This window comes from Juglans regia, chromosome 13 (assembly GCF_001411555.2).
Source record: "Juglans regia cultivar Chandler chromosome 13, Walnut 2.0, whole genome shotgun sequence".
Lineage (NCBI taxonomy): Eukaryota > Viridiplantae > Streptophyta > Magnoliopsida > Fagales > Juglandaceae > Juglans > Juglans regia.
Window position 1 is genome coordinate 23,537,828 of NC_049913.1, and position 19,530 is coordinate 23,557,357.

General features: G+C 35.5%; 2 protein-coding genes across 3 annotated transcripts; both read left to right on the forward strand.

The window, feature by feature from the left end:
- The first annotated feature begins 563 nt into the window (after positions 1-563).
- Positions 564-8,267, forward strand: LOC108988456 (superoxide dismutase [Fe] 3, chloroplastic). 2 transcript variants are annotated; one of them, XM_018961717.2, is made up of 9 exons: positions 564-687; positions 1,556-1,687; positions 2,578-2,667; positions 3,818-4,009; positions 6,027-6,198; positions 7,489-7,562; positions 7,640-7,666; positions 7,774-7,797; positions 7,878-8,267. In XM_018961717.2, exons 2-9 carry the CDS (start codon positions 1,592-1,594, stop codon positions 8,001-8,003), a joined length of 801 nt encoding a protein of 266 aa, XP_018817262.2. In that variant the 5' UTR covers positions 564-687; positions 1,556-1,591; the 3' UTR covers positions 8,004-8,267. The 2 variants fall into 2 exon arrangements, with proteins under 2 accessions (XP_018817262.2, XP_018817261.2); XM_018961716.2 differs by having other exon boundaries at positions 564-682.
- Positions 8,268-18,686: 10,419 nt separating this feature from the next.
- On the forward strand, positions 18,687-19,286 carry LOC108988463 (protein-S-isoprenylcysteine O-methyltransferase A). The gene has a single exon (XM_035684930.1). It carries the CDS (start codon positions 18,693-18,695, stop codon positions 19,284-19,286), a length of 594 nt encoding a protein of 197 aa, XP_035540823.1. The 5' UTR covers positions 18,687-18,692.
- The last annotated feature ends 244 nt before the right edge of the window (positions 19,287-19,530 follow it).

A 19,530-nucleotide genomic window follows, 5' to 3' on the forward strand; every position in this document is an offset into this window, starting at 1 on the left:
TTTGCTAGGCTGGTTGGGAACCACCCTAGGGGGTAAACATCACCGACGAGAGAAAGGGGAGGAAGAGGCACATAAGAGGGGGAGAAAAAAAAGAAGAAAAAAAAAAAAAAAGAGACGTGACACACTGGCAGTACACCAAATCAATGTGTGGAATCTTTTTATGAGATTCTTTTGTGTCTTTAACAGTCCTCATTGTTGATCTGTAAGTAATACAAAAGTATGTTTTTCTTAAAAAAAAAACAAAATAGTTCTTTCATCAATTTGTTGATAAAAAAAATAAATAAATAAAAATAACTAATGAGACAGTTTCCTGGCACTCTATAACCAAAAGAAAAATTTTATCTATACACACCACACCACACCACACATCACATTTATTTTATTTTATATTTTTCTCTTATTAAATATGTATTTTATGAATGATAAATAAACGAATTTAATAAATTTAAGAAAAATAAAACAAAACAAAATTTATAAAAATATAATGTATAATATATACAAATGATGAGTAGTAAAGCTCTAACAAATATATATATAAGCTGATGGTTCTTTTTTTACTTTATGTTTTTTGAGAAAATAAACTGCATATGTTTATCTCCTGCCTGCAAACTCATTTTGTAGCGGGAGAAAACACGCTTGATAGAGCAAGATAGCTGCACTGCACTGCGAAGCGACGGAGAGGGTGAGGTTTTTTTTTTTACCTCTCTTTAGTTCGTTCATCTCTTGATGTCTTATGAATCTCCAAAATCTCTTCACTTTTTCCTTTTTTATGTTGCTATCCTTTTTGTTTGGACACCAAAGAGAGTACACTTGGAATGTTATATCCGAAGATGTGCGCACAGTTTTAAGGCGATGCCTAGGTAGGCACTTTAGGTCTCTGTTTGGTTGCGTAGAAAATGTTTGCAAAATGGATATATCTGAACTTTCTGGCAGCCCCTGGAATGTTTATGGTGCTCTGAGTTCCAACAATTAAGAAATCAGGAAAAAAAAATGTTGAACGTAATCTGAGTCAACTTTTTATTTAATTGCTCCGGGTAGTCTCAGAGATGATGCTATGATATGATTTTTTCTCTGTTGAATTTATGCGGTGTAAAACAGAGAGGAGTTTATTGTATTGAGCCTAAAAGTTCTAAGAACGCTCAGTAAAAGATTATACCTTATACATTGTGCATGTCGAACACGACAATAAGGATTTCGTATTGAAAAATGATGCATCCCAATAAAAGCTACCAATTCTCTCTTTTTTTTTTTACTTAATTGTTAAGGAAGTGTTTTTAAATGAGTTTGTGAAATTGTTTTAAATATTTAAAGGGGTTTAAAAAATGCTTGAAAAAAAAAACAAAATAAAAAAGTGCATTTTGCACTTCTCGGTAGAAATTCTCAAGACCACCTCTCGGTGGCCCTAGCAGTCCCCTTTCGTATTAAGGATTGGTGGGGGCTTGGATTTGAGTCTCACTATATAATGAAGGACACAAATTAGGAAGTTGAATTGCCGTTGAAAGCTAAACTAGTTCTCGTATCATGATGAGCTGAAATATAAACCATTGTTCTGCAGACATGCTTACTTAGTTGCGAGAGGAAATAACCTGAAATGGGATCCTTTTGTTATCATACATTCCCAGCAAGCTCGCATCTTTTAGTCTCTGACTTCTCTCAGGGGTTTAAGAGCCCCAAGCTACCTTATCTGGTAAGTTCTAGTATTTGCATTGTTCTTTGCTTCACTAATGTCTGTCACAAGATTTTCGTTTTCTACTTCTGTTCCTGATATGATTTCTAAACAGAAAAAAGTGGTAGTGCTAAAGATGACCATTTGTATTCAGATTAAGCTTTTAGATAGTTTTTTTTATTTATTGGCACCGGTTGTCTGAGAACAAAGTCTCAACTAATCCCGGGGGTACACAGTCCCTCAACAAGGATTTAGATAGTTTTAATTGATATGCTATATCCAAACCCAAAATTAGTAAACTGCAAGTATTTTTTTCAGCTAGACTAGATGTTACTCATCAAAGTAATATCATGAGGTAATAGGGTGCAAGGCATGACGGCGTTGGGGTTGGATGGGGTTCTAGTGGAGGGGTTTCATGCAATACCCCATATTGAGTGAGTATAGGTGATGAATGAGATCCTACATTGCTTGGAAGGGAGGAATTCTTGCTGTTTATAATGATACCATTGACGAGTCTTTCTGGAGTCTTGCCAAAGGTGGTTGTTACATTTCATCTTTTTCTTAGAAACGCTTCTTATATGAATACCTTGGTATTGGCACCCCTTGGCAACAGAATAATTACTCCTCGGAGTGGCTACACCTATATTGTTAGCTCTTGCTAATTGAAATCATATGTTTGATATAATTTGTAAGTAGCACTCATGGCTCTTTGTATACTTATTGAAAGCCCAACCATAATGAATGGGTTTATAATTCTTTGCTAGAAGTAGCATTACACTGCATTTTTTTTATTTTGTTTTTTGTTTCAATCATTTAATGGAAGATGTGGTACCATCTGGTAAAGATGTCTTAAGTCAAATGGTTATTTATTCCTTTTATTTACCATGTTTCATAATTTTCTGTGCACTCAGTCCAAACAGCAAGAAAGATGGTTTTCTAGATCTCAAGGAGCTTCAAAAGTTTTTGCTTACTATGGCTTGAGGGCACCTCCTTATAAACTTGTAAGTAATTATTTCATAATATCATGCCTAACTTCTTTGGTGTACAGTGCACTGCCTAGGAAAAAAAAGATAGAAAATGAAAAAGGAAAGGAAATGGTGGGGAAAAAAGGGATAAACATGGAACTACTGATATATACATCACAGATGATAATCCTTTTGTAGAACCATAATGATAAGTTCCGCTTAGTCACTTCTATCATATCAATTACAGGTGCACTCAAGACAATTAAGAGTCAAAACACTCAGTTCTGTTAATCCATAATAATTTTTGTTTGGCTGTAGCGGATTTTTGTCTTTTTTTTTTTGTACTTTATTTCTTATAAAATCACAAGCTCGTCTGTAAATTTTTTTACAAATTTTTTCCCTGTAAAATGAAACCCGTCTCTGACTGCAATATGTTTACAGATGGCATAAGCTTCAAATTTATGCAAAGTGCCGTCATAAATTTTTCATCAAAAAATAAAAAATCTGAAATGATCAAAAGACAAGACTTATAATTACATTTTGTTAAAATTGCACCTGGAAGAAGAAAAGAAGCTATTGAGATGGAGAGAATGAAAGCTGAAAATAGAAAATTTTCTATATTTTCATGTAGCTTCTGTACATTAAATGCGCTACATTTATACGAGAGTCAAAGCTATGAACTAACTAACAAATTAGCTAAATTTTCTGACTTTATCTAACTAAGCTAACTAAATTGCAACAGAATTACTAACTCTAATCCGTTCTACCATATTTGTCAGGTAGATCAAACCTGATGTATCTCATCTGTAAGAGATGGTTCTTCAAAATTTAATTCCGTTAGTTTAATTGTTTCAGCATTAAGTGCTTCCTTATTTAAAAAAATAAAATTATTTCAGCATGAAGTGTTTCATTTATTGTTCTCTAAAAAAATTATTGATAAGTTTAGATGGAAAGTAAAATTATTTTAACATGTGAATCAGAATTTCCCGGTAATAGGTTTCGGAGAATATGACAATTCAAAAATATCCATTGAAATTAAAAAAGAAAAAGAAAGAAGAAAGAAGTTATGTTATGATAAGGATTTAATACCTAGTAACTCGAATTTGTAGCAATTCCCTGTAGGTGTCTCTCCTCGATTAAGGGTTCTTTGTTTTGTTGACTTCGTGCACTTCTTTTCCATTTGAAGGATGCTTTAGAACCGTATATGAGTAGGAGAACACTGGAAAAGCATTGGGGAGGACATCATTGGAATTATGTAGAAGGATTGAACAAGCAGTTGGAGAAAAACGAAGTACTGTATGGCTGCACTATGGATGAGCTTGTCAAAGTAACATATAACAACGGAAACCCCTTACCCGAATTCAATAATGCTGCCCAGGTACACACTAGATTGACATCTCGTTGGTATACTGCTAAATAATATGAGTGAATTAGCCAGTGATTAGTAATTTGAACAATTTAGAGATATTGATAAATTATCTTTCAGTCAAAATTTTCATTGTTTAATTTATGCGCAAAACTTGATTTAGCATCAAGTTTTGTTGCTCTGGCATATTGACATCAGACTTTATAAGAATGTTGTTTTCACGAAAACTTAAGTTCTCTGCTGGAAGACAAGTTAATATAGGAAATTAATTTTTTTTTTTGACAAGTAAGAAGCAATTGTATTGATAAAGATAGGCATAGCCCAAGTACACCGGATGTATACATATGAGTACACCAAATTAAGAACTAGAAATTGTTACAAGGAAATCATGGAGGCTGAGACCATTTAACTCTAAAGCAATGGCCCACATAAATAAAGTCTTCCAAAAAAAGCTCCTAAACTCCTCCGAGGAGCGTTCATTATCCTCAAAGAATCTATCATTCCTTTCACTCCAAATACACCAGAAAATATAGGAAATTAATTGTCATGTATAATTTTTGTTTTATGTTTTGTTGGGGGCAGGGAGCAGTAACTTAAGGGCAGGTTTGGAGAGTGAGATGAGAATTTTTGGTTTTAGATGAAAGTTTAAAATATTATTTTTTAATATTATTATTGTTTTGAGATTTGAAAAAGTTGAATTGGGATTTGAAAAAGTTGAATTGTTTATTATATTTTGTGTGAGAATTTGAAAAAGTTATGATGATGAGATGAGATGAGAATAGAATTTTGTGTCTTGTAACCCCAAAAAAAGTTGTCTTTCTGTCTCTGGTGTCTCTGGAGTATGGAGTCACTCTGCTTAGTATTATTTACCTAAGTATTACTCGATGTGAGAAACTGAACCTAGTATTATTTACCTGCTCATTGAAGTGTGATGGTGGTGTCATATACTATTCAATCCATTTTGCAAGGCAATGTAATAGCAACTGATTTTGAAATTGATACACTAGCATCGTTTTCTTTTTCCCTTTTTGTTCTTTCTTGTGACCCCTAAAAAAGTTCTCTTTCTGTCTCTGGTTATAAATGGGAGAAATCAAGATTAGGTGGACCCCTACCCCTTCTAACCATAGAGTCTTTGAAGCCGGATCTGTCTATTATGCCATATATCCACATGCTATACTTCCTTTCCTTGGGAGAATGTTTGGAGGGCTAAGGCTCCACAGAGGATGGCTTCTTTCGTTTGGACTGCTGCCTTAGGGAAGATTCTTATTTGAACAATTTAAGAAAGATGTATTGGTGATTGATTGGAATTGTATGTGTTGAAGAAGTGGGGAATCCGTTGATGATCTTCTACCTCCCTATGAAGTGGGTGATGCTTTGTGGAATCATATATTCCATCTATTTGGAATGGATAGGGTAATACCAAGAAGTGCAGCAGATCTCTTTGGTTGTTGGAAAGGAAAGTTTGGTCACCATCATTGCGAAGCTTTGTGCAAATTCACTTCATCTTGCCCAATGTGGTGTTTAAAGAGAGAGAAGCAATGATCGATATTTTGAGGATTATGAGAAATCAATGAAAGGGCTTAAAGTCTTTTTTCTTAGAACCTTTTATCTATGTGTGGCCACTCATATTTGTGATATTGATATACTTATAAAAAAATATATATATTTGTGATATTGATATTCATTTTAATGTTAGGTGCATTAATCGTATACTCCATGTGTACTTGGATTACATCGTTTTTTCAAATTGAATAAAACTTGACCAAATAAATGAGGGAAATCTCCTATTTCTATGAATTTTCTATCTATTTTAATATTCTCAAACAAAGCTTTCAGCAGTTTTTTTTTCCTTATTTTATGGACATATGTCAACCCGAATGCCTACTTGGTTGGTTATTGTAAATCTCTCATATTCATCTATTTATGAAAATTCAATTGTGAATTCAATTCATGACCCCCCCCAGGAAAATAAAGACACAGAAAAATAAAGAAAATAAAAAGGAAAAATTTGAGTTATTTTCATCTGCAGGTTTGGAATCATGACTTCTTTTGGGATAGCATGCAACCTGGAGGAGGGGACATGCCAAAACTGGGTGTTCTTCAGCAGATTGAAAAGGACTTTGGTTCATTTACAAATTTCAGGGAGAAGTTTGTAGAATCAGCGCTCACACTATTCGGCTCTGGCTGGGTTTGGCTTGTTTGTAAGTCCTTAATATAGTTGATTTGTTAAGCAACAACGGTGTGTTTTGGAGTTCTGATTTTGTAATCTCGTATAATTTTACAAACATGACAATTAGGTTTTCCCTATATTTAACTATACAAATGGGAATATGTGAAGGAAATTGTGTCACTGGCTAAAGGTATTGTCAGATAGATTGGCACACTGACTTTAACTTTAACTTGTTAAACTTACGTCCAGGCTTTTCTGGCCTGTTCAGTCTTCTGCTACGTGAGTTTGACTCTTAACTTGTTCTGCTATATTGGGCTGGTTTGTCTATTTCATCTTTTTATTTTTAAATAAGTAATTCATCTTTTTATAAACTTATGTAAAAAGATAAACGTTTTATTCTTTGTTAAATTCAAGATTTAGTATCATACTAAATGCTGCTGAACTTTTCACCATTTGTTGTTACCATTTCTGTTTGTTCTTTCTTTTATTTAGCAGGGCCATAGAATTTCCTTTCATTTTTCTACTGCTTTAACCTGACCGGTCCACTTGATAGCTTTAACCTTATCATGTGTCAAGACACGATATAATTTTAGATTAATTTGCTGCTTGATTTCTTTAGATTTTCGAATTTTAGAAATTAGGACTTCTGTTTTTTCTTTGGGTGTATGTTCTTGATGGAATCATGCCTGACCAAAGAATTGACGAGACTCTTCCATATATCTTTGCCGTGGTTCTTTGCTCTTTTGTTCTCTTTTATTCTCTAGTTCAAAGATCTTTTATTGTATAATTGCCTCATGTTGGGGACATGCATCACTGTACCAATACTGGAACAATTTCAACTTTTGGATCTCACGCTTCTTGGTGAAGATGCCTCACTATGTTTATGATAGCTATGAGTGGCAAATGCAGATGATACATTTCTTGATTATTTTCTCGAGGGAAACATCCATAACTGGGAAAAGAGGGAGGGGGAGAGAAAAGGCCTTGGAAATTTAATAAACTTTGACACGTGTGGTACTCAATTTGAGGATTAAAGACCACATTGGATAAGAATTTACTTCGGGCAAGAGGGAGGGGGATTAGAGTGTTAGACTAACAATTGTTCATCATCAATGTTTCACATCTCCATCTATATTCCTCCATTTTCTTTTTCTATTTCAAGTCTCAGATTATCAAGCACTAAAAATCACGGTTTGGAATCTATGCTCATGTTAGAAAGTAAAATTTTCTTTTTTAGGTTCAAGATTACATAGAAAATAAAAATATAATATGTTTCCAAGTGTTTGTGCTGAGATTAGACTGCTGTTGTCTGTTTGACTAGTGAAGAGAGAAGAGAGACGACTGGCCGTTATTAAAACATCAAATGCCGTTTGCCCGCTTGTTTGGGATGACATAGTAAGTAAATCCCTCTTTTCCTATATTAGATTCTCCAGTCTCTATCTTACCAATTGTATTAATCTTCTCTTGTGCAGCCAATCATCAGTTTAGACATGTGGGAGGTATGTAAATGATCTCTCTCTCTCTCTCTCTGAGGGGGAGTTCTACAGTAGTTTTGTTATTTAGCTGCAAGATGCTGATTATGCTGCTGCTGCTTGCTTTCTTGCAGCATGCTTATTATCTGGATTACAAGGTAAGCAAGCATTACTTCATTACCATTTTTTCACCACCGCGAGACCCTACCATAATGATCCCCGTGCTTTTTCTATACAGAACGATAGAGGCAAATATGTGAATGTGTTTATGAACCACCTTGTGTCTTGGAATGTGGCAACGGGACGCATGGCCCGTGCTGAGGCATTTGTGAATTTAGGCGAACCTAAAATTCCTATTGCTTGAGATGTTTCCAGCCAAGAATCTGTAACTGAACGGTTTCATTATGCTTTCCAAGTTATTTTAGGTTAGAGGTTTGGAATTTGACAGTGGCAGAGCTAGTTTGGTATTGTTTTCCGTGATACTTTTGGAACACCATTGAGTGGTTGCCCAGATGATATCTGTAGAATGTCCCCACTGACGGAAATGTATGAGATGCATATAACCAAGGCACTCAATGGTCTGCTTGGAGAGAGTGCACAATGGTAGTAGAACACGCTTTTTGATGCAGTGATTTTGTCATGTGTTCCTAGAAAGAACATAATTTTTTTTTGGTAAGTAAACGATTGTATTAATAAGAATAGGCATAATTCAAGTACACAAGATAACAAAAGGTAACACCTATTTAGAACAAAACAAAAGATACAAGAAAGTCGTGAACATCAAGGTCAGTAAAATCTACAACTATGGCCCATAAAAATAGAGTTCTAATAAAAAGATCTAAATTCTTCTATTGTGCGTTTCTTATCTACAAACGTTCGATCATTTTGCTCCTGCCACAAGTACCATAGAATACAAATAGAAATAATCTTTTACACGGTTTTGATTAGTGGGATACCTCCTAGATTTGTCCAACTGGCCAATAGCGTTGCCACTGATGCGGGTATAACCAAAGCTAAGTCTAATTTGCGAAAAACTTTATCCCATAACGCCCTAGCAAGCTCACAATGCAGTAAAAGATGATCCATAGTCTCACCAGTTTTCTTACACATGCAACATCAATCTACTATGATCGCTTTGTCTTTACGCAAGTTATCCGTCATCAAAATCTTATTCAGAGAATTTGTCCAAGCAAAAAATGCAGTTTTGGGAGGAGTCTTGTTTTGCCAAATCCTTCTCCATAGAAACTGAATGTTCTGTGATTGTGTGAGACACTCATAGAAAAAGTGAACCGGGAATGTGCCTTTACCTGTGGGTACCCACCATAGCAAGTCAACACCTTGAGTGCTCAGTGTCATGGAATACAAAAGACTAAAAAATTCCTCAAAACTGCCAACTTCTCAATTTTGGGCCCCCTATTGAAGTTGATGTTCCATTGGAATTGATCCCCATATATCACAATAAAATTAGCCACTGAAACTTCTTTCTCACTTGCAATGGGAAAACTGGAGGGAAAGATTCCTTTAGGGCATTATTCCCACACCTAATTTCACTCCATAATTTTATTCTATAACTATCTCCCAAAAAGAGTCTAGTGTGACGAGTGAAAACCCCCCACCCTCGTCTAATGTGCTTCCAAATTCCTACCCCATAAGCTCCACTTACCTCTCTAGTGCACCAACCCCCCCCCCCCTTCCACACCCACCCACCCACCCACCTCCATATTTGCTACAAATCACCAACTTCCATAGGACTTCTGGTTCCATATTATATCGCCACAACCATTTTCCAAGTAAAACTCGGTTGAAAATCCTTAGATTTCTTATTCTCAAGCCACCAGATGAGATTGGAGAGCATATCTTATCCCAATTGACTAGATAGAATTTGAATTCATCCCCCATGCCATTCCATAGGAAATCATGATGAAATTTCTCAATTCGGGTTGCCACACTTGCTGGAATTGGGAATAGAAGCTGGAATTGAGAATAGCGATAGGAAATACGTTGGTAAATTAGACAAGGTACTCTTGATTAAGGTTATTCTGTCACCTTTCGACAAGTACAGTCTCTTCCAATCTGTCAATCTACGTTTTATCTTTTCAATCACTGTATCCCAAATTGATTTAGCCCTTAAGGCAGTCCCCAACGGAAGACCAAAGTAATTCATAGGAAGAGAGGAGACCTTACATCCAAGAGTGTTAGCCAATTACTGGATGTTACGAACATTGTCAACTGGCACCAACTCTGATTTGTCAAATTTCACTTTCAAACCTGATGCTGCTTCAAAACATAGTAGAAGTTCCCTCATTGCCTGAATCTGGTTTTGGTCTGCCTCACAAAATATTAGTGTATCATTTGCAAACAACAAGTGAGAAATGTTAAGAGTACACCTATTGAGATAACCAACCAAGAATCCAGTCATGAAGCCATTAATAACCAAAGCTGAGATCATTCTGCTAATTGCCTCTATGACAATAATGAAGAGGAGTGGGGATAATAGATTTCCTTGTCTTAGGCCTAGGGAACTGTTGAAGAAACCAACTGGGCTACCATTCACCAAAATTGAAAATTTTGCCGTTGATATGCAACATCTGATCCACGAACATCATCTCTTCCCAAAACCACACCTCCCAAGTAGGTAAAGTAGAAAATATCAATTAACATTATCATAGGCATTCTCCATATCCAACTTGCATAGGATACCTATATTGGCAAATTTTAGTCTACTATCTATGCATTCATTGACAATGAGAATTGAGTTCAGAATTTGCCTACCCCTTACAAATGCATTTTGGGATTTTGTGATGATTTTCCCCAATAACTCCCCTAGACAATTTGCAAGCACATTGGAAATGATCTTATATACCCCATTCACAATACAAATGGGCCTTAAATCCTTAACCTCTGATGCAACGATCTTCTTAGGAATAAGTGCAATAAAAGTGTCATTAAGGCTTTTTTCAAATTTTCCAACCGATAACAATTCTTGGAACACCTTGATTAGATCCTCATTCACAACATCTCAACATGATTGGAAGAATCCCATAGAAAAACTGCCTGGATCTAGTGCTTTGTCTTTTACCATTTTCTTCACCACTCCATGAACCTTCATCTCCTCAAAAGGCATCTCCAACCAAGAGACATTATGCGGCTCAATTCACAACTCTTGCTCAGTAAGCAAATGTTAAAAAAAAATCAGTAACATGTTCTTGAATCACAAGGACCTCCGTACAAGCCCCACCATCTATATGTAGCATCTCAATGTTATTGATTTTCTTATAAGAGTTAGCTACTCTATAAAAGAACTTTGTACTTTGATCCATTTCTTTCAACCACAAAGCTTTTGATTTTTTACGCCAAGAAGTTTCCTCCAATAAGGTAACCCTCTCTAATTCTAGAGTAATTCTACATACAACCGTGAAGTGCGTAACCGCCGCGTAATCGCTTTGAAAAAGAGTGGGATCCACTATTAAAAAATTAATTTTTTTTATGTGGGTCCCATGTTTTATTCATTTTTTTCAAAACGATTACGCGGCGGTTACGCAATTCACGGTTGTAAGTATATTTTCTCCTAATTCTAATACCAACTTTGCCTTCCAAGATAACTCTTCTGAGATAAGAACCCGGCCCTCCTGTATCCTCTCTAACTCATGTAGCTCATCCAACATGGATTTCTTCCATTCATCTATGTCACCAAAGGAGAGAGTGTCCCAAAGCTTTATATCATTTTTTAAAACTTTCAGTTTACATGCAAAGCTAAAGTTAGGGGTGCCATGAATCTGATATGAGGACAACCATTGCTTGACCCTGTCCACAAAACCTTCAATTTTTAGCCACATATTTTCAAACTTAAAGTAACGATGCCCTTCTTAGATACCATCACAATCCAAAATATAGGAAAATGATTTGAACAGAGACGAGGCAGCCTTTTTTGACATACGTCTGGACAATGAGTTTTCCATTCTGATGAGACTAAAAATCTGTCCAATCTAAACCATGTCTGATTATTGGACCACGTGAATGTTCCCTCCATGAGAGGAATGTCCACCAAACTCAAGTTGAAAATACTAACATTACTGGTCGCAACCTGTTTTCTTTTGAACTTTCTCTTGGAAACCTTATAACATTAAAATCTCCACCTATGCACTATGGAAAGTCCCACTAGCTATGAACTTCAGCTAATTCTTCCCATAAAAACCTTTTGGTGCTGTCTAAATTCGGCCCGTAGATACCAACAAAAGCCCACAAGAAGTTATCTTCCACACTCTTAAAGGAACATATTTCTCTATTTTCTCCATCACCCTTCTATCCCACATCACTAGAACACCTCCCGAAGCCCCATCTGATGCTAGATAAGTTCAATTCACATATGAACAACTCCAAAAAGAACATAAATGAAGTGAGTTTTTTTTTTTTTATTTAGATCACTAATTTTTACTTAATTATGTTGTTTCTAAAAGAGATAACCCTAAGTTATGTGGCCCTGTATGATTAACTGCTTAAAGTTTTATCACCCATCACAACGCTAGGTCAAACTTTATTTTAGGGGTTTAATTTGGGCAGAGCAGCTTACATGCAGACCTAAACCCACATGCATAGCAATACAGATAATATGGATGCTTGTATGTAATAAGAAAAGAAATACTGCGGGTTATATGTTAAATAGTCCATTAGATTTTGGCTCGTTTGCAAATTTCTCTTTGGATGATTTCTAAAATTATCATTTAACTTTCTAGGATGTTGAGGTCATGTTATTAAAATGACTTTTATTTATCAGTAAGCAAGTTTATTGTTAGAAATTGGCATAATTCAAGTACACAGGACATACATGTGCATTTCCTAGTCATGATTCTCTAGAGATACAAGAAAGTCATGGAAATTCAAACTATTGAAATCTATTACAATTAACGAATGGAATAAAGGTTAAAAAAGAAGGTTCTAAACTCTTTCATTGACCACTCACAATCTTCAAAGTTTTTTGCATCCCTCTCTCCCTCCAAAGACACAACCAAAGACAAGTGGGAATCATCTTCCATATTGCTGAAATTTGTGAATTACCACTTAATTCTCTCCAACTAGCTAGGAGCTCAATTACCCTTCTTTGCATCACCCGAGATAGTCCTACTCTAGCAAAAAAAATTGTATCATAGGGTTGTGGCCACCTTGAAATGCACAAATAAATGATCTGCTCTCTCTATTTTTCTTGCAAATGCAACAATAATACATTATGATTACCCGGCGTTTCCTTAGATTATCTACGGTGGGGAACTTTCTAAGGAGGTTGTCCATACAAAGAAAGTTGCTTTAAAGGATGCATTAGTCTTCAATATACTCTTCTATGGAATAGAGTTGTGTTGTTTGCAGTGAGAGACTTGTAGAGCAAGTTGACAAAGAACTTCCCTTTCTTCGAATGACTCCAAACTCTATTGTCTGTCTCTCCCACTCTCACCCTTGTGGAATAGACAAGGTTGAAGAACTCAGTGAATGAATGGATCGCCCAATCTTGCGCAGCTTTGAAGAATGTGGCCTTCCATTGGGGGATTCCACTGGATAGGTCTAGAAGATATGCAATGGAAGCATACTGCAACCGCTCTATTCCAAATATACTTGGATAGGCATCCTTGATGGCCCTATCGTCGTACCACGTGTCATGCTAGAATTTGATTTCTTTTGCCCACCTCAAACCAAAAGTGTCTCGATAGAGTTCTCCATCATTTTTTTATGTGTTTTCAAAGCCCAACCCCATGTGCTCCACCCACCTCATTCGAAACCCATCCACCCTAAGTATCCACAGATTTTGTGTCAATAACTATTCTCTATAGAGTTCCCCTCTCTAATTGATATCTCCACACCCATTTCCCTAATAAAACCCTATTGAAAAATCAGTAAGAACCAAAGAACCACTCTCAAAGAAAAGGTATAAAAAATATGCACCAATTCAACAATGTATCCAATTAACAAAAATAGTCACTTTTATGTACTCTTTTTGCACTTCACTACTATAATTGGCTGCATCATTTTTTTTAATGTAAAATAATTGTTTTGGCCAATCATATTAGTGTAGTGTGTAAGAAGTACACAAAATTGATTGTACGTAGCAGAACTCTCTAATTAAAAACACAAAAAGGGATAATGGGAGTCAAAAAATTAATCCGGACTATGTTTTCTCTATAGATTGACTAAATGATAGCCAACCACGGCGGTTTAGAAGTTTCTAACTAATGAATGTTCCAAGAAATATTATGTTGTGTTTGGTTGTTGAATCCAATTCAACTCATTTTAACTCATCTCAAATCAATCATTAATGGGACCACTACTTTTTTAATTTCTCATAAAAAAAAGTTAAACTCAACTCAACTTACTTCATACATTTCAACCTAAAAAGTTAAATCTATCTAACCTAAAAAAGTTAAATATATCTCAATAAGACCAACAAAATACTACATTTCACAATTCAACTCATCTCAAGTCATCTTAATAGATCTGAAATGTAAAAAAATTTAAATATATCACAAAAAGTAATAAAATAATATATGTAATATATTAAATTTATTTTATAATAAAAAGAACATTATTACAAAATTCTTTTATCTAAGCATTTCTTAGAAAAAAGTTTGGACCGGCGCTGCCTGCAACTCTCGTTGGTGCATTTTGTTTCTCTCAAACCCCATTCCCAGCATCTGGTTGGCGCACTGAATCTGAAGCACCCTCGAACATCAGAAACGTGCTTCTTTTTTCCTTCCCTCAGTGAATCTTCTATCATTTCGAAAGTTGTCGTCAACTTCCTCAGGTCGTCCGAGCCACTTTATTTCTGGAAAGAGTAAGCTCTTAGTAAACAGGTAATTCTTAATCAAGCTTTACCTCGATGAATTAATTTGATGAGTTTTGGATATGATGTGACAATGAGTTTGCTTATATTGTTGGGTTGTGATATATTTAGTGTGCGGTTGAATAGAGAAATGAGAACGGTACTGTTTGGTTCCGGAGAAAACCTTAGGTTTTTTCGGCAGAAAAGTTGAATTATTGAGTATGATATATTTTGTGATTGCCGTTTGTGAAGCTTATAAAATGTGAATTCTTCATTTTGACTGGGTTTAGTACGACTATTTGGGTTTAATTGAAATGACCATAACGAGATCATAAGATTCAAATTATTTGTATGTTTCTGTGTACATTAATTTTCATGTGATTTGGTTCATTTGATGAATTCTGGGTTGTGATTTTGTATTCTGCTTTCGAAGAGAATAATAATAACTGTTCTTTTGTATGCTGATTGTAATAGAAAGTTATTGGGAAATTATTTTTCTAGTCCCTAAATTGTAACTAGGAGTTCACTTTTGTATACTTCATGTATACTTGGGCTACGCCTATTTACTTGATTCAATAAAACTTCATTCTTACTTATCCAAAAAAAAAAAAAAAAAGTTATTTGGAAATTTGGGTCTCAGGTTTTGCCTTGTGGGCTTTGAGAAAATGAATTCTCTCCTCAAGTGAGAGTGAAACAGCTGCTAGAATTAGTTCATTTGAAGACGTGAAAAAACTAATGCTCAGGTTCTTTTCTCCTGGTTTTTGCTCACTGTCATTTCTATTATTAGTTCTTTTGTTTGGTAGACAAATGTTCTCCTCTTTCTGTTCTTTTTTGTTAGGGACAAAAATAATTGAAAAGGCTGAAGATTATATGTTTGTAGGCTTTGGACAGTGTCATACTAAACTCTAAGTACTTAATTTAGTATATTTTCTTTAATTATGCTTTATTTTTTCTTAAAAGTTGATCTTGATATCACTTTAATGCCGATTGATTGTGTTATAAATGTTGGAAGGCACCAATGGATACCATGTTAATTGCTGTTTATTGTGTTTCTAAGTGATGATTTGTATGGAAAAGATCCCCCCCGATTCTTGGTGAGGGAGAAAGATCCTCTCCATTTCAAATGAAATGATAGTATCCATTTAATGTAAAATATGGGATATTTTAGTCATTTCACATGATGCGAAACGACTAGAATACCCAGTGTTTTACACTAAATAGATACCATCCATTTCAAGTGAAATGGAGAAAATCCTATTCCGAATTTGAAGGCCTTAGTGGCAGAGAAAGAGACAGATTAAGTAGGATGACATTTATTGCTGCCTGAGAGGATTTTTTGGACAGCAGTAAATGCTCAATAATTTCTTGAGGACTCGCTCTATGCGTCTATACACTTTTCCACTTCAGAACCTTACGTTCGGGCAATAACTTGAGGGGATCTTAACCCGATATGTATTTAAGTTTTAGTTAGTGTATTGTTAAATATTGACAGATTTCGTTTATGGTCTCAAATCTGCTAGAGAAGGCAAGTATAAAAAACTTTCCAAAGTGGGACTATATTTAGACTTGTACAAAGCAGGAGGAGCTGCCTGGAATTGCATAGAAAGTTGTGGGTCGAATTTTTTGATTTGTGGATTCTAGAAGCTCTTTCCCTTGATTTCAGTCAAGGCATTCTTTTCGAACTCATAAATTCAACCTAAAGCTTTATATGGGCTTCCAGGCAGCCCTTCCTGCTCTTTACAGGTCTATATATTGTCCCAATTTGGCAAGTTTTTTAATACTAAGCCTTCCATAGCAATTTTTTTTTACCATAAATGAAATCTGTCAGCATTTAATACTACATTAACTGACACCTAAATACAAATCCGCATATAAAACACAAAACTGAAATTAACATGATACCTATTGGTGCCTATCAACATTAAACACAATCAATCAGTACTAACACAATATTAATATCAATTTTTTAAGAAAAATCAAGCAGAATGAAAGAAAAATATAACAAATTAAGTCCTTAGAGCTCAGGTATGGCATGGTGTCTTCATATATGACAATAAAATCACTGGGAATTTTAGGAACGTACTCTGGTATTAGAATAAGCATATGGGGATGTGTACTGTGTTCATATGTGACTAAAAGATTACTAGAAATTCTAAACATGCTACTCTAGTATTAGAATGGCCATGTGTGATGATACGCTCTCTAGGAATTTGTTATCTAGGTTTTTTACCTCACTACTTGCTTGGATGCTAAGGGAGCCTCGGTTGTGGTTTCCAAGACCACTGTTGAGCGAAGGGACCTAATTTCAACCACTAATCAGATAATTGGGTAACCAAACTTTACATCCCAAAAAAAAATTTCAGTGTTGTTGGCAAGGTTGAAAGTGAAGTTTTAAGTAGGCCTCAATTCAGAGCTGCCCCCAGCTCATGCCGTGGTGGTGGAGGTGTCATGAAGATCTAGAAGTGTGCATGGCATAAATGGAAGCCTCCAAAACTGTCTGGATTTCATAGAAAATGGACCTAAGTAGAATAGCCATTAACTGACTGGATAACCGAGAACCATAATTTGTCCTCAAGACTAGGTTCTTTGATGATAGATAGGGATCTGCTTCCAGAAAGATCAGTGAATGGTTCGGGATGATTTATTTTATTAATGGGTGAAAGCTAAGACTAACCTGTAAAATTCACTTACACCTTCACTGACATCTCTAATTGAAAACTATTAAGAATAATCTTTCTCATCTAATTTGCTATTCGATTTTACTTTTCAAAAAAAAAAAAATTTGCCATTCGAGTTTCCTGCAGTTGAGTTTTATAAAATTGCCTTTGACTGTAAATAAAGGAAAAGGCCTTGATGTGTCTATTTTATGGCGTTCAAGAAACTAAAACTGACTTTTTATGTTTTATGCTGTTTTGGTTTCCCATAAAAGAAATATGGAGACTGTAACAACCCAAGGAAAGCTCAAATTACATTTGGGCCAATTCTCCAAAAGGACTAGTCAAGGTTATAATGAGTCCCTTAGAATCATTATAAAGGGCTTAAACATCTCCCTCCCAAGCAATGTAGGATCTCATCTGGCATTTTCTTGTACATAGTTCATGGTATTACAATCTTACACCCTTAAACGTCCAACGTCCTTGCCGGGCCATTCCATCATTGGTGGCACCGCTCAAGTCCCACATTTATAATGACCCTAGGAAAGCCAAAGCCACATCTGGGCTCATACTCCAAAATGACTAGTCAAGGTTACATATGAAATTTCTTGAAATCATTATAAAAGGCTTGAACTTCTCATTTCCAAGCAATGTGGGTTACCATTCACCACCTTCATGTACACAATCGTAGGTATTATGGAGAAGGCGGATCTTTCTATGGAGTCAATTGTTGCATGATTTCATTTTTTAAATTTTTTCTTTTTAAACCAGAATTATTCGTAAATAACTGAGGTTCTCTTGTTTCTCTTTTGTTATTTTCTTGGAATATAAGTAAATATATATCTTTAGCCTTTTACAAACTGCCAGAAAATTCTACTTTTTTTTCCATTCAGTGAGAAACATTTCCTTTCTAATATTACTGATAGATGATCCAAGATAGCAAAATCATTGTGCTTTTAGGTTCCACGAGGAGATCAATGTCGACTAATCCCATGTTTTCAACTCTTATGTTTTACCCGAAGTACATCTCAATCATATAGATCCATTCCCAAAACTACTTCTGAGGTTGTGTGTATGATTCTTTCACTCCTAGTGTAGTAGTCCCCTCTTGCCTTGATAAGGTTCTGAGCAGTTTGTTCATGGTTTCATATCAGTTCAATTCTATTATTTTTTATGGTGAGTGGTATGAATTATGTAAGGGCCCCTCCTCATTCCATCAGATGTCTTCATGGCTACACTAGCTTACCTTTTTTCCATTTTACCTTGAAAGTGTTGTGCTTTCTTGCAGATGCCATTTTGGAGGATGATAATATGCAATTTTGAAGTACTGCATCTGTACAGTTTGTACACAGGTCTCTAAACTCTTGTTGTGATCTTATTTCCAGTTTGCAGGCGATCTCCTAATTAAAGCATCTCGGGGATGATTTGGAGATTCATTTTTCAGTACCAATGTTTTGTCATTCAGCATCTTTATCATGTCTGAAGTGAATCCCAGGAAATTTTCATGATCTAGCCTGTTGCTGAGATAGCTAAATGCTAGAGGTCTCACTACATTGCATCTGAAACAAATTAAATCCATTTGTTTTCCAAAAAAATGATAGAAATCTTCAGTTACACAGCTTACAGACAGTTATCTCAGATGTTCCTTGCAATACTCTTCTTTCACAGTTCTGAATACATTTTAGCAGTTGCCATGCATGGGAGATCAAACATCACCCTTAAGTCTCTTCTGATCAGCAAAGCCTACCTTTTGGCAATGTTATTTTCATTGCTGGAGTACTTAATTGAAATTGTATTATTTCCTGGGTTGAAAGAACACTGGTGGCTAAGCAACTTGGGCCTGGCAATAGTTATAATTGGCGAAGTGATACGGAAAGCAGCAATCATTACAGCTGGTCAGGCATTCACACATCTTATCAAGGTTTATCATGAAGAGCATCACAAACTGATTACTCATGGAATCTATAGGTTTATACGACATCCTGGATACTGTGGATTCTTCATCTGGTTTGTTGGTACTCAGATAATGCTTTGTAATCCCATATCAACAATTGCATTTGCAATTGTTGTTTGGCGCTTCTTTGCGCAAAGAATTCCATATGAAGAATATTTCTTGAGGCAATTCTTTGGGTCCCAGTATGTGGAATATGCCCAAGGAGTTTCTTCTGGGGTGCCTTTTGTGAACTGAAGATCTATTGACTACGTACACAGGAATGCGTCGAGCTTGCTGCCGCATTGTTATTGAGGTCTTAATTTCATTTTCATGAAGGAACAAGAAATTACTTTGAAGCTAAAGTGATCAATGTCTTGCAGGAGTGACCAAATTGGTTTATTCCCCTTATTGCAGCTTTACGCTTGCTGGTATTTCTCAAGCTGGGTTCTTGTTATGGTCACTTCTGATAAGAAATCACGCAACTTCTGTAGATTTTGTG